At 48.9% G+C, this 17,524-nt stretch overlaps 1 protein-coding gene across 1 annotated transcript; it reads left to right on the top strand.

Moving 5' to 3' along the window:
* Window positions 1-11,136: 11,136 nt before the first annotated feature.
* Window positions 11,137-16,967, top strand: ZNF689 (zinc finger protein 689). Its single transcript, XM_079946123.1, has 3 exons — window positions 11,137-11,718; window positions 11,921-12,034; window positions 14,051-16,967. The coding sequence occupies exons 1-3, from the start codon at window positions 11,514-11,516 to the stop codon at window positions 15,232-15,234; spliced, it is 1,503 nt and encodes a 500-aa protein (XP_079802249.1). The 5' UTR covers window positions 11,137-11,513; the 3' UTR covers window positions 15,235-16,967.
* The last annotated feature ends 557 nt before the right edge of the window (window positions 16,968-17,524 follow it).

Raw genomic sequence — 17,524 nt, 5'->3', positions numbered from 1 at the left:
CTCCGGTCAGTGAGTGGCCGAAGGCTATGGCAAGTTTCTTGAGCTATTGAGGCAACTGTCCTGAAGCTAGGTTGCCGCCACGTTTTTTAAGGGCATCTTCCGGTTCTTTCGTTTTTAGGCCAATAAACGTGAACTGAGTGCTAACGATATGTGAAATTCCCAATTTCCTAGAGAGGCCCCATTGAGCCCGTTTCCAGTACCATCGAAGGCTCCTGAACCGGGTTCTCACGTTGCAGGGAAGAGTTTGGCTAGGGCTGGTGCCGCCTCAGGCTCCTTTGCTCGCACGGTGGCCTGGAGAGACTGGGCTCGGTCAAAGTGGGGAAGAGGGTGGGGCATTGAGCTTCACTTTACCCGAGTGTTCTATAGAGGGCTCAGTACAGAGGCGTCATTGCAGGAGACCAGTAACCACCTTGGCGTGCTTGATGGGTCCGCTTTTCTCTGGGGCTCCCACGAGCCCTCTTTCAAGAGGGGCCTGGCTGATGGGGTGTGTAGATAGTCCTTAGTAGTAGGGGATCGGGGATGGAATCCTGCTGCTTAGAGAGGCTGCGTCACGGAAATTTTATACCAGCAGCCTGCTGTTGGTGGGGAGGTAGTGGGCATGTACTGGCTTCTTGTACTGTGAAGGCGCCCTCACTGCCTAACCAAAGCCCATGCCTCCACTAGTTCTCCTTCCCCAGGATTCCCTGGTCCAAACTAGTACTCTTCTTTTTTTTCTTTTTTTAAAAAAAATTATTTATTTTTGGCCGCGCTCCCAGGGCATGCGGGATCTTAATTCCCCGACCAGGGATCGAGCCCCTGCCCCCTACAGTGGAAGCTGGGAGTCCTAACCACTAGACCGCCAGGGGATTCCCTAGTATTTATTTTCTTGATAGAACAAAAAAGCCTGGAGCCTAGAATCCTGGGTCTGAGATGAAGGTGCGGAGTGACCTACTCAGCCCAGCATAATTCTCTTTTATGGGATTGAGTGATAAGAGTAATGATCCAGAAAGGAAGATATGGAAAGAACAGCATCGGTAAGTGTTGGTGTGGAAAATGAAGACTCCCGACTCTAACCAAGGACTCATCCAGATAGGTCTCTGGGACTACAGTGACTCTCTGTAGCACAAGGCCTGCTGGGGCCTCTGGAAATGCATGGTGAGACTTCTGGTGCGAATAAGCAACAGCTCTTCCAACCAGAAGTGTTCTCTCTCCCCGCTGGAGCAGGGCCGGCTACACAGGTGCCTGAGGATGTTCCCTGCTGGTATGGTGATGCTTCCAGCTGTGAGTAGAGATCCCTCTCAACTTTGATGAGTTGAGAGGGCCCCTGTAGGCTTTCACTTTCCTGCTTAAATACACAGGTGTTTCCCAGACTCCAGGGCAATGAAAACATTTCAAGGGCCGAGCAAGCCTGATCTGAGTTTTGAGGGCAAAGGAAGTAGCCTAAAGAAAGGGCCTGAGAATCTGGCGGGGAGGGCCCAGCCCTATGATCCTAACTTGGGGTGCTGGAGTTCATCAAATTGAATAAGGTGGACTGCGGTTTCTTGGCCCTCAGCCCAGGCCAGCAGTGACGAGCCTTCACACCCTCACGGCCTTGCCTCTGGAAATAACTCTAGAGGGAGGATTTCCAGTCACCTCTTTGTGACTACCATTTCAAAAACTCTTACTTTATCCACCACCTGTGTACACACCCCAGGTGTGGCCAGTGTGTGCTGATCCAGTGGCAAGAGGCCTCACCCAGCCTCCTACGGGACAGGTGATGTGGCTGGAGATTGGCACATCCGTGTATCTATTCTTAAGAAACTCTGGACCCCTTTAGGCTCTGGGCTCACATCTGCTTAACTGTTCCTGGCCTTAGTGGTCTCATTTGTAAAATGGGAACAATAAACCCTGTCGTGCCTGCCTCAAAATAGACTTAGCAGATCAAGTGAGAAGGCACATCTGAAAGTGCCTGATAAGTAAGTTAAGTCTCAGGCTGCAGGTAAAAAGAGGATGATAAAAACTGCCTCTTTCCCTCAGAGTGCTCTATCCCTTCTGGTCCTCAAGCCAGCTACTCTGCTCAGTATCTTTCTCTGTAGAAGCCTCTAGCCTGAGCTCTAGATCAGCCAGGGAGGATTGGGTTGGGTTGTGGCTGCAGGGTGTTGAGATGGAGGGATGTTCAGTTATAGCCCTTTGCCAAGAACCACCCCAGAGAAATGACAGGAAGTCTTGGGTTTGGGTTGCTACTCTGGTTCGCATCAACCATTCAACAAAATTTCATTACCTGTGTGCCATGCTGTGGGAACAGACAGGTGCCTGTCCCTAGGAGTTTGGAGTTTATATGCCTGTGACAAGGTGGCCGTTGCCTCTGCTGCTTCCCTCAGCCTCAGTCCCCTCCACCCTGAAGTATTTAGTCCACCAGGTGCCAGCACACTCCTGTCCAATTTAGTTCCCCTGGTGAGGAGCTTTCAAGACCACCTCTGGGGGCTCTTCCACTCTGGTCAGCTACTTGCTAGAATTTTTATTTATCTGGGGAAAGTGGTCCTGCCCATCGTCTAACTCGTCTTCCCCAGTCTAGAACCATCTGCCACCACTACTATCCTCACCTCCTTTTATTATTTATTTATTTAAGTGGGTATGATAGGCAGGTGTCAAGTTTGGAGGAACTGAATGGTAAAGTGATAGGGCCTGGACTTCCCTGGCGGTCCAGTGGTTAAGACTCCACACTTCCCCTGCAGGGGGCACGGGTTCAATCCTTGGTCAGGGAACTAAGATGCCACTTTTCCCACAGTGCGGCCAGAAAAAAAGTGATAGGGCTTATGGTGAGGATGTCAGGGGAAGGAAGAACATTGGGAGGATTAGAGAGAGAGTCAAGAAGTGTAAAGGGAGCTACCTATTAGTATCTGAAACAGATGTATGTCACTGTGCCAGTTATTCATTTATTACCTCTTGGAAAAAAATTCATTCTTTTTGCATGCTCTGTGAAAATGGATCTGGGCCCTTTAACTACTTTTTCTTTCCCAGCTGGCACAATTAATGTTTTGTCAGTAGAGAGTTGGGGAGACATTGCAGGAAGGAAGGGCTTTGCTTCCTGGTTCCCATGAGCCCTATTGGCAGGCTCCTGAAGTACGTAGTGGCCAGCGGCACCCAAATGCCAGCAGCTTCCCCTGGTACACCCCTTGGACAGTTTAATGGTACAGTGCCTCTGGTGAGACACCTTCCCATGAACAGTTTTCCCTGGCACCCTAGAGGGAAGATTTCCAGCATGTTCCACCAGAGTGACACTCCAGTGACTTCTGTGTTCTCCCCCCAAAATTCTGGATCTCAGCTCCAGGGAGGCCCAGGTAGAGGCTCTTTCTTAGGTGCAGTGTCTCCAGCTGAGGGGTAGTGGCTGCTCTTATAGCTGCTATTCCTGCATTCTTTAGAATTCTCTTTCCTTCTTACTATCTATAGCAGGCAGAATTGTGTCCCTCAGAATTGTGTCCCAGTTCCTGTGACTGTGACCTTATTTGGAAATAGAGTCTTTGCAGACATAATCATTGAAATCATACTGTATTTGGTTGGGCCTCAATCCAATTACTGGTGTCCTTGTAAGAAGAAGGAAGTTTGGACACAGACTCATGGAAAGGAGAAGGCCATGTGAAGACACACAAAGAGACATGCAAGAAGAATGCCATGTGGTAACAGAGGCAGAGATTAGAGTGATGCATGTACAAATCTAAGGAATGCCAGAGATCACCAGCAAACCACCAGAAGCTAGGAAGAGGCACGGAAAGATTCCCCCTAGGGTCTCAAAGGGAGTATGGCCCTGCTGATGCCTTGATTTCAGGATTCTAGTCTCCAGAACTATGAGAGAATAGATTTATGTTGTCTTAAGGCACCCAATTTGTGGTAATTTGTCACGGCAGCCCTAGGAAACTAATACATAATCCAATCCCTCATTTCTCTAATTCCCGTTTTTAGTTGATCATTCTTTTTTTATAAAGTATTTTTAAATTTTATTTATTTATTTATTTGGCTGAATCAGGTCCTAGTCATGGCACACAGGATCTTCGTTGCAGTGCGTGGGCTTTTCTCTAGTTGTGGTGCACGAGCTCCAGAGCGTAGAGGCTTGGTTGCTCCAGAGTGCGGGGGCTTAGTTGCCCCGTGGCATGTGGGATCCCAGTTCCCCATCCAGAGGCTGAACCCATGTCCCCTGCATTGGGAGGGACCACTGGACCACCCGGAAAGTCCCGATGATTTTTTTTTTTTGGCTGCGCCGCATGGCTTGCGGGATCTCAGTTCCCTGACCAGGGATTGAACCTGGGCCACAGCAGTGAAAGCCCAGAATCCTAACCACTAAGCCACCCCAATTATTGGGAACTCCCAATAATTCTGTTTAATAAACTTCTGCTTGTTGAAATTGCTATGTGGATTCTCCCAATTGCACCCACACTTATACCATCACCAACAAAAATACTAGTGTTTTAGCACTAAAGAAAATGGAATATACGAATCTTGAAAGTTCCTACTGCAATTACTATGCAGATATTTCAGAGAGTAGGCCATTTTTGAGAGAGGTTTAAAATCTGCATTGCAGACATATTCCTTAAATGCATTTTGAATGCTCCTATCGCACCTGAGAAAAAAATAATAAATGAGAGCAGATGGTGCCTGTGAGGACAGCTGGCTCAACTGAAGTGGAGAAAGTTGGACTAGACAGCTGCCATGTTATCTAAAGGCCATTCCTGACATCCTGTGGTTTCAGGTGGAGGCCAGCTCTAGACAACACTCAGAAAACAAGTCCAGGTAGAGGTTTCTAGAAATGACTGTACCTGATACTATAGGCTGAGAAGGCAGAGGGGCAGTGGTATCAGTGGCAATGCTGAGGCAGGGAGGTCCACGACACACACAAAATACATTCACCTGGCTATGACCTTTGCTCCAGAGAAAGAGGCCTAGACATGGGAGGCAAGGGCCCTGGCTGGTCAAGAAGGCTCTAGGGCTTCCCTGGTGGCGCAATGGTTAAGAACCCGCCTGCCAAGGCAGGGGACATGGGTTCGAGCCCTGGCCCGGGAGGATCCCACATGCTGCAGAGCAACGGGGCCCATGCGCCACAACTGCTAAGCCTGCGCTCTAGAACCCACGAGCCACAACTACTGAAGCCTGTGCTTCTAGAGCCCGTGTTCCACAACAAGAGAAGCCACCGCAATGAGAAGCCCGCGCACCACAACGAAGAGTAGCCCCCGCTCACCGCAACTAGAGAAAACCTGTGCGCAGCAAAGAAGACCCAACACAGCCAAAAATAAATAAATCAATAAAAAAAAGAAGGCTATAAATATGGGATGACATGTCCATTTATTTGCTCAACACACTTTTAAAACTGAAACCACATGCCAGACACAAAAAATACTGTGGTGAGCAAGACAGTGAGAGTCCTTGTCCACAGACAGACAAGTAAACAGACCAGGGCCTAGTGAGATAAATGCTAAACTCAGCTTATATGCAGGTTCCCAAAAGTGCACATAAGCAGAGCTAGAGAAACCTCAGAGAAGGTGATGAATCATCTAAGAACTGAGGGAAAGGGGGTCGGTGGGGAGACTGTGCATGGGTTATCCCAACTGTGCAAAGGACCAGAGGACAAAACTCGGGAGGCTGCAAATAATTGGGTGTCAGCCTCTCAGAACTAATGCATGCCTTTTAGAATAAATATGTTGGGGCTTCCCTGATGGCGCAGTGGTTAAGAATCTGCCTGCCGATGCTGGGGACACGGGTTTGAGCCCTGGTCGAGGAAGATCCCACATGCTGCAGAGCAGCTGGGCCCATTCGCCACAGCTACTGAGCCTGCGCTATAGAGCCTGTGAGCCACAACTACTGAGGCCCGTGCGCCTAGAGCCCGTGCTCCACAGCAAGAGAAGCCACCGCCATGAGAAGCCCGTGCGCCACAACGAAGAGTAGCCCCTGCTCACCGCAACTAAAGAAAGCCCATGCGCAGCAACGAACACCCAATGCAGCCAAAAATAAATAAAATAAATTAAAAAAAAAAAAACATTTTCCCAAGGTTCAGGCATCCAACCTCTTTTCCTTGGTTCCAACTGTCATTATATCCTCTAGGCCAGTGATTCCCCACTTGGGGGGGTGACTCCCCACTACCCCACCCCTCAGGGGATGTTTGGCAATGTATAGAGACATTTTTTGGTTGTCCAGCATGGGGGTGGGGGTGGGGGGGAACGGAAGGTCCAGGGAGGGCTATGTGTGCGCTACTGACATCTAGTGGGTAGAGGCTAGGGATGCTTCCACTAAACCTCCTACCATGCACAGGACAGCGCCTCACAACCAAGAATTCTCTGACTCAAAATATTAATAGTGCTGCGATTGAGAAATCCTCCTCTAGGCCTGCACATCTAATTGGCTGCTAAACATTTTCACATGGTTGATGAGCCGAGAGCTTATTTTTTTCTAGATATTTTAGTTGACTATTCAACTACACTTTACTCCTGTTGCTAGCATATGACCTAAAATCCTGTTACCCGAGTCCTTCCTTCTCATGGTTTTCCCATGCCAGTCCCGAGTCTATTGTGTACCTGTAGTTTAGGACAAATCCATGGGGGAAAAAAACAGGCAAAGTTTCTCTCCTCAAGGAGCTTACCTTCCAAAGCGGGAGAATGGACAATTTCTAATCGACATAGATAAGGGATCCTTCCTTATCTATGGATAATGGGTGGGCCCAGGGGTATCAGCTGTCTTGCTCAAAACCAGCCAGCCCTGCTCAGTGAAAAAGTGTCCCTTGTCCTCTACCATGCTCAGAATGCCCCGTGGACATGCGTGTAGGTGAAAACAGGTTTGTAATTATCTGAGTACAGAACCTATATTTATTTTATATAGAAGCACAAACTTACAAGTACAGTTTTAATCCTGACTTTTCCAGAAAGGCCTGTATAAATGGAGGAAAGACTGTATTTTGTTTTGTTTGGAACTTTGCCAAGAATTATTTGCCATTTTGGAAAATCATTGCACAGATGGCCACACTTGAATTTGAATCAGCAGCACAACCCATCTGTGACAGCCTGAGTTTGTAGCTGCTGTGTTCATAGAAATCCTATATGTAGTGCAAGCATATTTCCATATGATTGCTTCACTAAATCCTTTGGCAAAGCCCTGCCCAAGCATTTACATATTGAGATATACATTACTTTTTTTTTTTAAAGAATAATATAATACACAAAAGTGCACAAATCTTAATGAATCTCAATGTTCTTATTCTTAAATAGAGACCACAGTCCCTACCCTCACATGGAGCGTTGATCAAGGTTAGATGATTCTAAGAAGGTTGTTGTGCACCTGGGGCAATGTAGAAATTCCACAAAGGTGCTCAGCTCCCTACTGGCTTCTCTCAGGACAGGAACCCAGTTAATTTTGCGGCCAGGACGCACTCTCCGAGGCCTTGTGGGTCAGCAGAACAGAAGGAGCTGAGGTGGAATAGCCCAGAGGACGCTGACCAATGCGGGCTCGCTACATGGTAACCTCCGGAGACTCCTGATCCTGTTCTTGCGAACCCGGCCTCCTGTCAGGCGTTACCTAGCAACAGCGTCCTAGAGTCTGGCCCAAGAGGCCAATCAGCACGTACTTAGTTATTTCAGTGATGGGAACAGTCCAGTCACCGGGCGCTGTCAACAGCCACCTCCTCAAGCTAATCTCCGCAAGCACCAATGAGGGGTTAGGAATTTTAAGAGCTGGAGCTGAGTATTCGGAGCTGGCTCTTATTTGATAAGACCACCTAGGGGGAGGGAATGACCAGCTTCCGACTGCATCTGAATGATGGTTGTGAAGGCAGGTCGCCGCCATATTCTCTTAGGGCGTTTTCCGGTACCATTGTCCACTCTGAGTACCAGAGTGACCCATGACGTTGTGATTCCTCTGTTTGGGCCGCAGCTTGGCCCCACGCAAAGCCAAATCCGGGCTGGCTCAGACACCGGGTCTAGCAGGGCAGTGTCTCCTTGGTCCGGAAAAGAGAGTAGCTCTTGGATTGGGGCATCTAGGACCTGGGGACTGGAAGAATTCAAGCGCCGCCCTAGTCCCGTTCCCCATCTGCAGCCCAGAGCCTGGATCCGAGCCGAGGAGGCTGTGAGCTGTGTAACTTTGCCGCGCGGCGGAGTATTTCTTCTTGGAGAAGTGGTGAAATCCGAGGCGCAGAAGGCCCTTTACCGAAAGTGATACTAGAACCCTATGGCCACCTGAGGGCGCTCCGTGAGGCCCTTTAGTGGTCTCCCTTTGCCCATTTTTGCTCACTCTTTATTCATCTATTCACGATGTACGTAAGCCAGTTCTTGGGCTAGAACTGCAGATGCGGACTATTCAGGGCAAAATGCCTGGAGCTGAGGGGAACAGAGGGGATAGTGGGCTGAGGCTTGGGGAGGGACTGTCCTAGAGTGCCTCTTGAAAGCCTTTTTTTTTTTTTTTAATAATTTACTATGACCATCTTGCTGTGTCTATGACTACAGCATAGTTTTTTTTTTAAACGGCTTTATTGAAATGTTATTCACATACCATGTAATTCACCCATTTAAAGTGTAAAATTCAGTGTTCTTTAGTATATTTAGAGTTATGAAACCATCACCACAATCAACTAAACACATTGTCATCACTCCAGAAAGGAACTCCCCAGCCATCACTCCCCATTCTCCTCTCCTCCAGCCCCGGGCAACCACTGATCTACTTTATCTCTCTGTAGATTTGCCTTTTCTGGACATTTCATGTAAATGGAATCATAAGACATGTGGTCTTTTTTAATCCGGCTTATTTCACTTGGCATGTTTTTAAAGTTCATCCGTGTTATAACATGAATCATTATTTAGAATTTTTTTAATAGATTTTAGTTTTAGAGTAGTTTAGAGTTCGCAGTAGAATTGAGCTGAATGTACAGAGTTCCCATATTCCTCTGCCCTCCCCCCAGCCTCCCCCACTATCAACAACCCATACCAGAGTGGCACATTTGTTACAATCTATGAACCTACGTTGACTCATCATTATCACTCAAAGTCCATAGTTTACATTAAGATTCACAAAACTAACAGGAAACCTGATGGCTTCTTCCAGATTAACAGGAATTACATGGGACTGAATGAACTGATAAATATGATTTATAATTTTATGACTTTTTGTCTAAAATATTACTGGCTGGCTTTTAATCTCTGTTTTCCAGAAAACCTTTCCTCTTATGCTATGACCTACAAAAAGTTGATAAAGTATACCTCTGTATTGTAAATGAAGATGATACATTGCTCTTTTTCTCTGCCTGATCCCTCCAGAATTTGGCTTCTCTAGCTAGCTCCCCTCTGGACTTGATGGCTTCTTGCGACCAGGTTACAACTAGTTATACTAATCATTGAAATTTGTTCTCTTTATGTTGTTCTCCAATTGCTTATGCCTTGTGTCTCTCTCTGCTGTACTATGACCTTATTAATGTTACTAGCTATATTACTTATATCCTGTCTATTTTATAAGATTGTTACCTCTTGCATTACCTAATGTATCATCAGGCCTCCAACAAAATTAATGATGGCTAAATGTCTTGAGGCAATTGATCATATACATAACCCTATGTAAAATAATTTTAACAGTGAGACTCTAGATATGGAGAAGCAACAAGGGAAAACATTTCCTGGATTATAGGAATAGACTAGTAAAACACACGATCCAGAGAATTTTAGGTTATTAATAGGGCCCAATCCAAAAATAATACATTGGGGGACTTCCCTGGTGGCACAGTGGTTAAGACTCCATGTTCCCAATGCAGGGAGCCTGGGTTCAACCCCTGGTCAGGGAACTAAGGTCCCACATGCATGTCGCAACAAAGAGTTCGCATGCCACAACTAAGGAGCCGGTGAGCCGCAACTAAGGAGCACATCTGCCCCAACTGGCACAACCAAATAAAAATTTAAAAAATTAAAAAAAAAAAAACAGAAGCAGCACATTGGGTGGCTGATCAATGAAATCTTCCTCTGACCTAGGAATAAGAATTCCATGACAAATTGACCATGAAAAGCCTCCCAAACCTTGGTCGAATTTATGACCAAGAGGGGGCCCTGTGCAGGAGCTCCCTGGTGGCCTAGTGGTTAGGATTCCGGGCTTTCACTGCCATGGCTTGGGTTTGATCCTTGGTCAGGGAAATGAGATCACACAAGCCGCTGGGCATGGCCAAAAAAAAAAAAAAAGGCGGGGCCCTGTGGAAAGGGAACCTTGCCTGCCATTTGGTAAACAACAAATGCTGCCGGCCATCAAGTTATCAGCCACTGCAGCCACCAGGCCCTCCTACTCCCTACCAAGGTGTGCCTTGAGGGAAATTCAAGATGGAAAAATACAGGAAACATTCTGTGCCCTGGATACTGTTCGATAGTTAAGTTGCATATCTAAAGAACAATTTCAACAAGCCCAGACTCTTGCATCTTCCCATATATAGAAAAGCCCTAAAATCACTAACTTGAAATGTCTGTTTTTTTGTGATTAGCAATAATGTTTTGATGTTCAAATATATATATATTTTTTTCCAGCAAAAACTGCTATATATCCTGGCTCCTCCCTTACCTCTTTGGAGCAGTTCCTCAGAGCTGAGAGGATAGTCCTCAGTAAGCTCCTGGAATAAAACTCAACTCGGAACTTTTAGGTTGTACGTTTTCTTCAGTTGGACAAAATCTTTGTTCTTCTCCTTACTAGCAAGTGCCCTCTGAGATTTTCCTCATCAGTAGAACCAGGATGATAATCATCATTTCACACATGGTAGCAAAAAATAAATACGTTGAACGTGTAATATGTTGGGCATGGTACCTGCGCACAGGAAACGCTAACGTTAATTCCCTTCCCCAAAGGGCAAGGAGGGAGTTACCCACTATCGCAAGAGAAGGCTCCTCTGAGAAAGCCAGGAAAGGAGACCCAGGGATATTCCAGCCCCGGGTTGGCCAGAGTGGCTCCGTCGCTCAAATCCTTCCCTCCCTCGGCTAGGCTGCGCCTCCAAGAAACAGAGGACCACTACTGATCCCAGGCGGGGTCGCCCCTTCCCGCCTCCAGACTCCCGGGCAGTCACCCGACATCGAGGGTCCAACTTTCTGCCCTTACGCTTCCGTTGGCTTCGTTCAAACAGGCCGCTTTTGGCAATACCCAATCAGAATACTCGATCTTAGGCCACCGCCCAATGACCGCGTGGAATAGGGGGGGAAAAGGGCGTGAAGCCCAATCGCAGCGCCATCACACTTGAGGGCAAAGAGGTTAGGGAGCCGGCATGGCGCTCCGGTCAATAAAATCGATAGCTGGAAGCTGCTTGTGTTTCAGGCAAAGGCGGTGCAGTAGCGAGGCCGCCATTTTCCCTGAAGGCATCTTCCGGTGCCTTTCACCCAAGTTCGGGCAGGAGTTTCCTGAATAACAGCGAAAGGTTTCCGTTAACCCCGCCGGCGGCCGATTCCTGTTCCCTCCTGGTCTCCCCAGGCACGCTCCGCCCGGATCCGGCTTGGGCTCCCAAGTCCCGGCGCCCGCCAGCGCCCAGCGGCCAAGGCCGGGACAGCCGTGGCGCCGGCTTGTCGGGTCCAATGGCGCGGCCTTCGGCTCCGCTCCCCGCGCGGGGACCAGGAGAGGCCGGACCCGGCCGGAGAAGGGGAAGGAGGCCGAGGGCGGTGAAGTTCGGGGACGTGGCCGTGTACTTCTCCCCGGAGGAGTGGGAGTGTCTGTGGCCCGCCCAGAGGGCCCTGTACCGGGACGTGATGCAGGAGACCTACGGCCACCTGGGCGCTCTCGGTAAGGCCCGCCCCAATCCGCTTCCGCGGGACCTGAAGGGATGGAGGAACTGGGGGTGGGAGTCCAGAGTGTCCATGGTCCTGGCCTGCGAAGAGGTTGTGTCGGGCGGGAGGACAGGGGCTTGGCAGGAGATGCCACCGGGTAGATAAGTCTACCCAGCGTTATGTACGAGCTGGGCCTCTGACTGATTCTTCTTCCCCAGGGTGCGCAGGTCCCAAACCAACCCTCATCTCCTGGTTGGAACGAAATACCGATGATTGGGAACCGGCTGCTCTGGATCCACAGGAGTGCCCAAGGAGGGTAACAGTCCAAAGAAGTAAGTGAAAAATGCCTCGGAGGGCTTGCAGCCTCTAATGACTCAGTCCAGAGTTTCCGTGGCTAGGGGTACCTATGACCCACGCTCCATTTACCGTGTTCGTTTTTACAACTTCAGGGTTCCTGTCTCTTTCATGGTGTCGAGTCCTTCTACCAAAGATTCACTTGTCAGTTTGTAAACTGACTACCTGCAGTTGTCTGTTGTGTAAATGGATCAGTGAGCTTTTCAAAAGAGCTACAACCCTCCTTCCTCCTTCCCAGGACTCTGTCTCCAGCATGCTTTGAATTGGGCTCTGACTGAGAGAGCCTATACCTCTGACTTTTCCAGGTTTTGGTTGAAGGGATCTTATGGGGAACAGTGGCCTGGGGTGCAGGGGCCTCTGTTTGCCCTTCTGGCAGAATGACCCCGATCAGTGCAGGAATCTGCACGTCTCCTCAGGATCAAGCAAGGCTCTGATTAAGGCCATTCAGGTAGAAGGTCCCCCCAGATCCACCTACAGGGGCAGATGCAACTGTCTGGGCTGGAGTTTCTGTGCCAGATTCTCTAAGAGCAGGGCTATCTTTCTAAGATTCAGATCGGACATGATATTTCCTTGCTTAAAACCTTTCAGCTTGGCTTCCCTGGTGGCACAGTGGTTGAGAGTCCGCCTGCCAATGCAGGGGACACGGGTTCGTGCCCTGGTCCGGGAAGATCCCACATGCCGCGGAGCGGCTAGGCCCGTGAGCCATGGCCGCTGAGCCTGCGCGTCCAGAGCCTGTGCTCTGCAACGGGAGAGGCCAGAACAGTGAGAGGCCCGCGTACCAGAAAAAAAAAACAAAAAAAAAACCTTTCAGTTTTTGCCAAGGCAGGTTGTCAAATGGCTGTCAGTTATATCTAAGACACTTGGGGAACTTGGTGAAAATACAGATTCCTGGACCCCATCCCAGAACGACTCATTTACTCTTATGGATATCTATGAACATATACATATTTTAATAGCCTCAGTTGATTTGGATGTACGTTTAGGTTTGGTTCTCACAGTGTGGCCGTCAGACCAGCAGCAGCAGCAGCAGCAGCAGCAGCAGCATCAGTCGGAAATGTATTAGAAAATGCAAATTCCTGGACCCCGTCCTAGACATGTTGAATCTAAAACTGGGGGTAGGGCCCAGCAATCTGTTTCATTAAACCCTCCAAATGATTCGGATCACAATAAAATTTGAGAAGCATTGGCTTAAAGGGCCTTATGACCTAGTCAATGCCAAATCATACCTCATTTGTTTCCACTTCCTGCCTTATATTTACCTCTTCAAAAACTGAAAAAAAAATTTATTATTTTATTTTATTCATTTGTTTATTTTTGGCCACGTTATGCGGCATGCGGGATCTTAGTTCCTGGACCAGGGATCGAACCCATACCCCCTGCAGTGGAAGCGCTGACCTCCAGGGAAGTCCCCAAAACTTTTTTTTTAAATTTATTTATTTATTTATTTATTTTTGGCTGAGTTGGGTCTTTTGCTGCACGCAGGCTTTCTCTGGTTGTGGCGAGCGGGGCTACTCTTCCTTGCAGTGCATGGGCTTCTCATTGCAGTGGCTTCTCTTGTTGCAGAGCTGGGGCTCTAGACGTGCGGGCTTCAGTAGTTGAGGCTCATGGGCTCTAGAACGCAGGCTCAGTAGTTGTGGCGCACGGGCTTAGTTGCTCCGCAGCATGGGGGGTCTTCCCGGTGCAGGACTCGAATCCGTGTCCCCTGCATTGGCAGGAGGATTCTTAACCACTGCGCCACGGGGGAAGCCCCCAAAACCTTTTTAAAGTCAGCTTAACCTCCTCCAAGAAACCTTCCCTGATTTCTCCAAGCTGGATTAGGGGCTCCTGTAATACCCTCCATATTTCCATAGCCGTATGTCACACTTGGTTGGTTGTCTTTGTCACTAACATTCCTTGAAGACGAGCTGAGTCTGTTTTATAACCTGTAACACTATAATAGGAAAGAGTAGGAGCCCAGTGTTTGTTAAATTAATTTCTCCTTTGTGTTCCTGTAGAAACCAGAACCAGAAAGAAGAATGAAGAGAAGGAAGTATTCCCGCCTAAGGAGGCACCCCGAAAGGGGAAGCGAGGCCGCCGGCCCAGCAAACCCCGCCTGATCCCCAGGCAAACATCCGGAGGTCCCATCTGCCCTGACTGTGGTTGTACCTTTCCCGATCACCCGGCCCTGCAGAGCCACAAGTGTGCCCAGAATCTGAAAAAGCCTTACCCTTGCCCAGACTGTGGGCGCCGCTTTTCCTACCCGTCCCTGCTGGTCAGTCACCGGCGGGCACACTCTGGGGAGTGTCCCTACGTTTGTGACCAGTGTGGCAAGCGGTTCTCCCAGCGCAAGAACCTCTCCCAGCACCAGGTTATCCACACAGGCGAGAAGCCCTACCACTGTCCTGACTGTGGCCGCTGTTTCCGGAGGAGCAGGTCCTTGGCCAATCATCGGACCACACATACGGGTGAAAAACCCCACCAGTGCCCCAGCTGCGGGCGTCGCTTCGCCTACCCCTCCCTGCTCGCCATCCACCAGCGCACACACACCGGAGAGAAGCCCTACACCTGCCTGGAATGCAGCCGGCGCTTCCGCCAGCGCACCGCCCTGGTCATCCACCAGCGCATCCACACGGGCGAGAAGCCCTACCCATGCCCGGACTGCGAGCGGCGCTTCTCCTCCTCCTCTCGCCTGGTCAGTCACCGGCGGGTGCACTCCGGAGAGCGTCCCTACGCCTGCGAGCACTGCGAGGCCCGCTTCTCCCAGCGCAGCACGCTGCTCCAGCACCAGCTCTTGCACACGGGAGAGAAGCCCTATCCCTGCCCGGACTGCGGACGTGCCTTCCGGCGGAGCGGTTCCCTCGCCATACACCGCAGCACGCACACCGAGGAGAAACTGCACGCATGTGACGACTGTGGCCGCCGCTTCGCCTACCCCTCACTGCTGGCCAGTCACCGGCGCGTCCACTCGGGCGAGCGGCCCTATGCCTGCGACCTGTGCTCCAAGCGGTTCGCCCAGTGGAGCCACCTGGCTCAGCACCAGCTCCTGCACACTGGGGAGAAGCCCTTCCCCTGCCTCGAGTGTGGCCGTTGCTTCCGCCAGAGGTGGTCTCTGGCCGTCCACAAGTGTAGCCCTGGGGTCCAGAACTGTAGCCCTAGATCTGCTATAGGGGTGCCTAGCCAGAAAGGCAACGCCCTTTAGAATGGGAAGGACTGTGTAAGTTCATTTCTTTTTGCGGAGGGGCCCAGAAAAGGGAAGGAGCCGCCGGTTATACAGGGCAGAGTCAGAACTAAAACCCAGGTCTCTTGCTACACAGAGCTGAACTTTATTCTACCACGCTGGCTGCCTTAATACATGTGTCTAGAACAGACAGTCCCAGTAGGACAAGTGACATTATTTGGTTAAAGTTTTCCAACCTACTCTATCCTAAAAGAGTTTCTGTGTGTGGATATTGGGCTAAAAGTTCTCCCCATCTAATTTACGGGCTTTGTGTTTTCTAGTTTGTGCACGCAGGGATTACCTGTCCCCTTGCATGCAGTCAGGAGGACCCCATTTATGGGGAGCAAGATCTTCTCCTCCTCTGCCTCTTCCTCCATGCCAGGTTTAAACAAACCTGGTTTAGCCCCCTTTTGATGATATTCCTGCCAAGTGGTCTTCTACCCTTTAAAACCTCCCTTGACAGGGAGCTCACTACCTCACAACGCAGGTCATTTCACTGTGGGACAGCTCTGACAATTTAGAAGGCCCTTAAGAACAACATTCTCCTTCCCTGGAAGCCTTGCCCAGAATATGTTTAAAACTTGATCTACATGGCAGCCCTTCAGAAAACTTAACCACAGATACTCTGCCCCCATGTTTTCAGGTTAATTAGCATTAATTTGGTCAGTCATTCCTTAAAGATAGGTATTCAAGTCCCACACATGATCTCTCCCCAAACAGGTGCTGGTTTTTCAATGTCCTTTTTAAAGGATCATACAAAGTAAGCCAGCATCACAGTATACGCTGTACCTCCTTGGTCTGTACTTGTTTTAACAGCTCTAGATTGCATTGGATTTGGGGGTGGTAGCAGTGTACCAGGAATTTATTGGGTTTCAGACACCTAAATACCTAAGCTTTTTCTTTTGTTCTAAAACCACATGCTGTGAAGTAAGTCGTCTGCATCCTGTGTTTGGAAAGTTGGTTCAAGATGGGTCTGGGACATAAGCACAGTGAGCTTTGGGAGAAGATTAATTTTAAGGAAAAACAGGGGAGCTGTGGTCTAGGCAGCAAGAAGTAGAACCAGGACCAGCTTGTTGTACTTTATCTGGTGGATTTGGATTAGTTCCAGGCAGCCAGTAGCTGGAAAATTCTTGAGAACTGGGTCTCACTCCTCCCCGAGTCTCATCAGAATCAGGACACTAGCACAAAACCTTCCAATGAGTCCTCTGTGAACATTTTTCATGAAATGAAGTGAGGCCATTCAAGGAGGTTAAAGAGTTAGGTAACTGAATACAAAGCAGGAAGAGTCTGTAGTCATCAAGTTGTGTTCATGCCCTGCCTCCCTAATAAAAGCTCCAGTCAGCAGCAGCAGCAGCAGCAATGTGTTTTAATTTTGTCATGCCTCCGTGGCACCCATTCCTAAGTAGGTGTGCAGTAAAGCTTTACTGAATTAAGTAAACAAGGCCTACCACTTTGCCTTGGGTAGCTGTACCAAACTGAATTTCTAAACATGACATATCGCATATTCCAATAGCTGGTGTGGGTCATCCTCCTACCCCTGTTGCTTCTTCCCTCAGTCCGCCTGGTATCAGCCCCAGGGGGGTGTAGCTGGGGCACAGGGTATTTGTAATTACCTGTTCTGGTATTTAGCAAGTTGTGTTGTAACTGTTTGTTTCTCCTTGGATTGATGGGCTACCCCAAAAGCAGGGGTCATACCAGATTGGGTTTCATTAAAATGTCTGATGAATGATTATGTTCTCTGTGGAATTACTGTTTATAAAATGTAAATCTAGTTCCTTGACTAAGTAGACATTTTTACAGTTCTGATGGAAACCTGCCCTTTCCTAGCAGAAACCTATTAGAATTCTGCCTAGCCTCCTGTTTCAGAACTGCCTCTTTTCCCTACCTCTATCACCAGGCTGACCCAACTACTTCCTTACCTAGGAATTTTAGAAATTTCTTTGGGCCTGGATTGTAACTCATGAACTTGGGAGCCGTTGGTAGGCAAGTCCCAGTATGTGGTCTGTGGAGGGCCGAGATGACAGACAAGTTCTTAGGTTTCCTAATGCACTTCAGTCCCAGGATCCCTTTGACAATTAACTGTAGTCAGTGGGAGATCCCAGTATTCTTCCAAGTAATTCTCTCTTCTGCTTCAGGTAGTTTAAGTTGAGTTTCTGTTACTTGCAACCAAAAGAATTAACTAATCCACAGCCCCAATATGGGTATATCTCCCATCTGTCCTCATGCCTATATGTGAGCTATGAAGAAAAAAAAATTCACAGTGCTGCTGAGA

This window comes from Stenella coeruleoalba (genome assembly GCF_951394435.1).
Source record: "Stenella coeruleoalba genome assembly, chromosome: 15".
Taxonomy (NCBI): Eukaryota; Metazoa; Chordata; class Mammalia; order Artiodactyla; family Delphinidae; genus Stenella; species Stenella coeruleoalba.
Note: the sequence above shows the minus strand (reverse complement) of the source record. Positions and strands in the feature narration are given on the sequence as shown.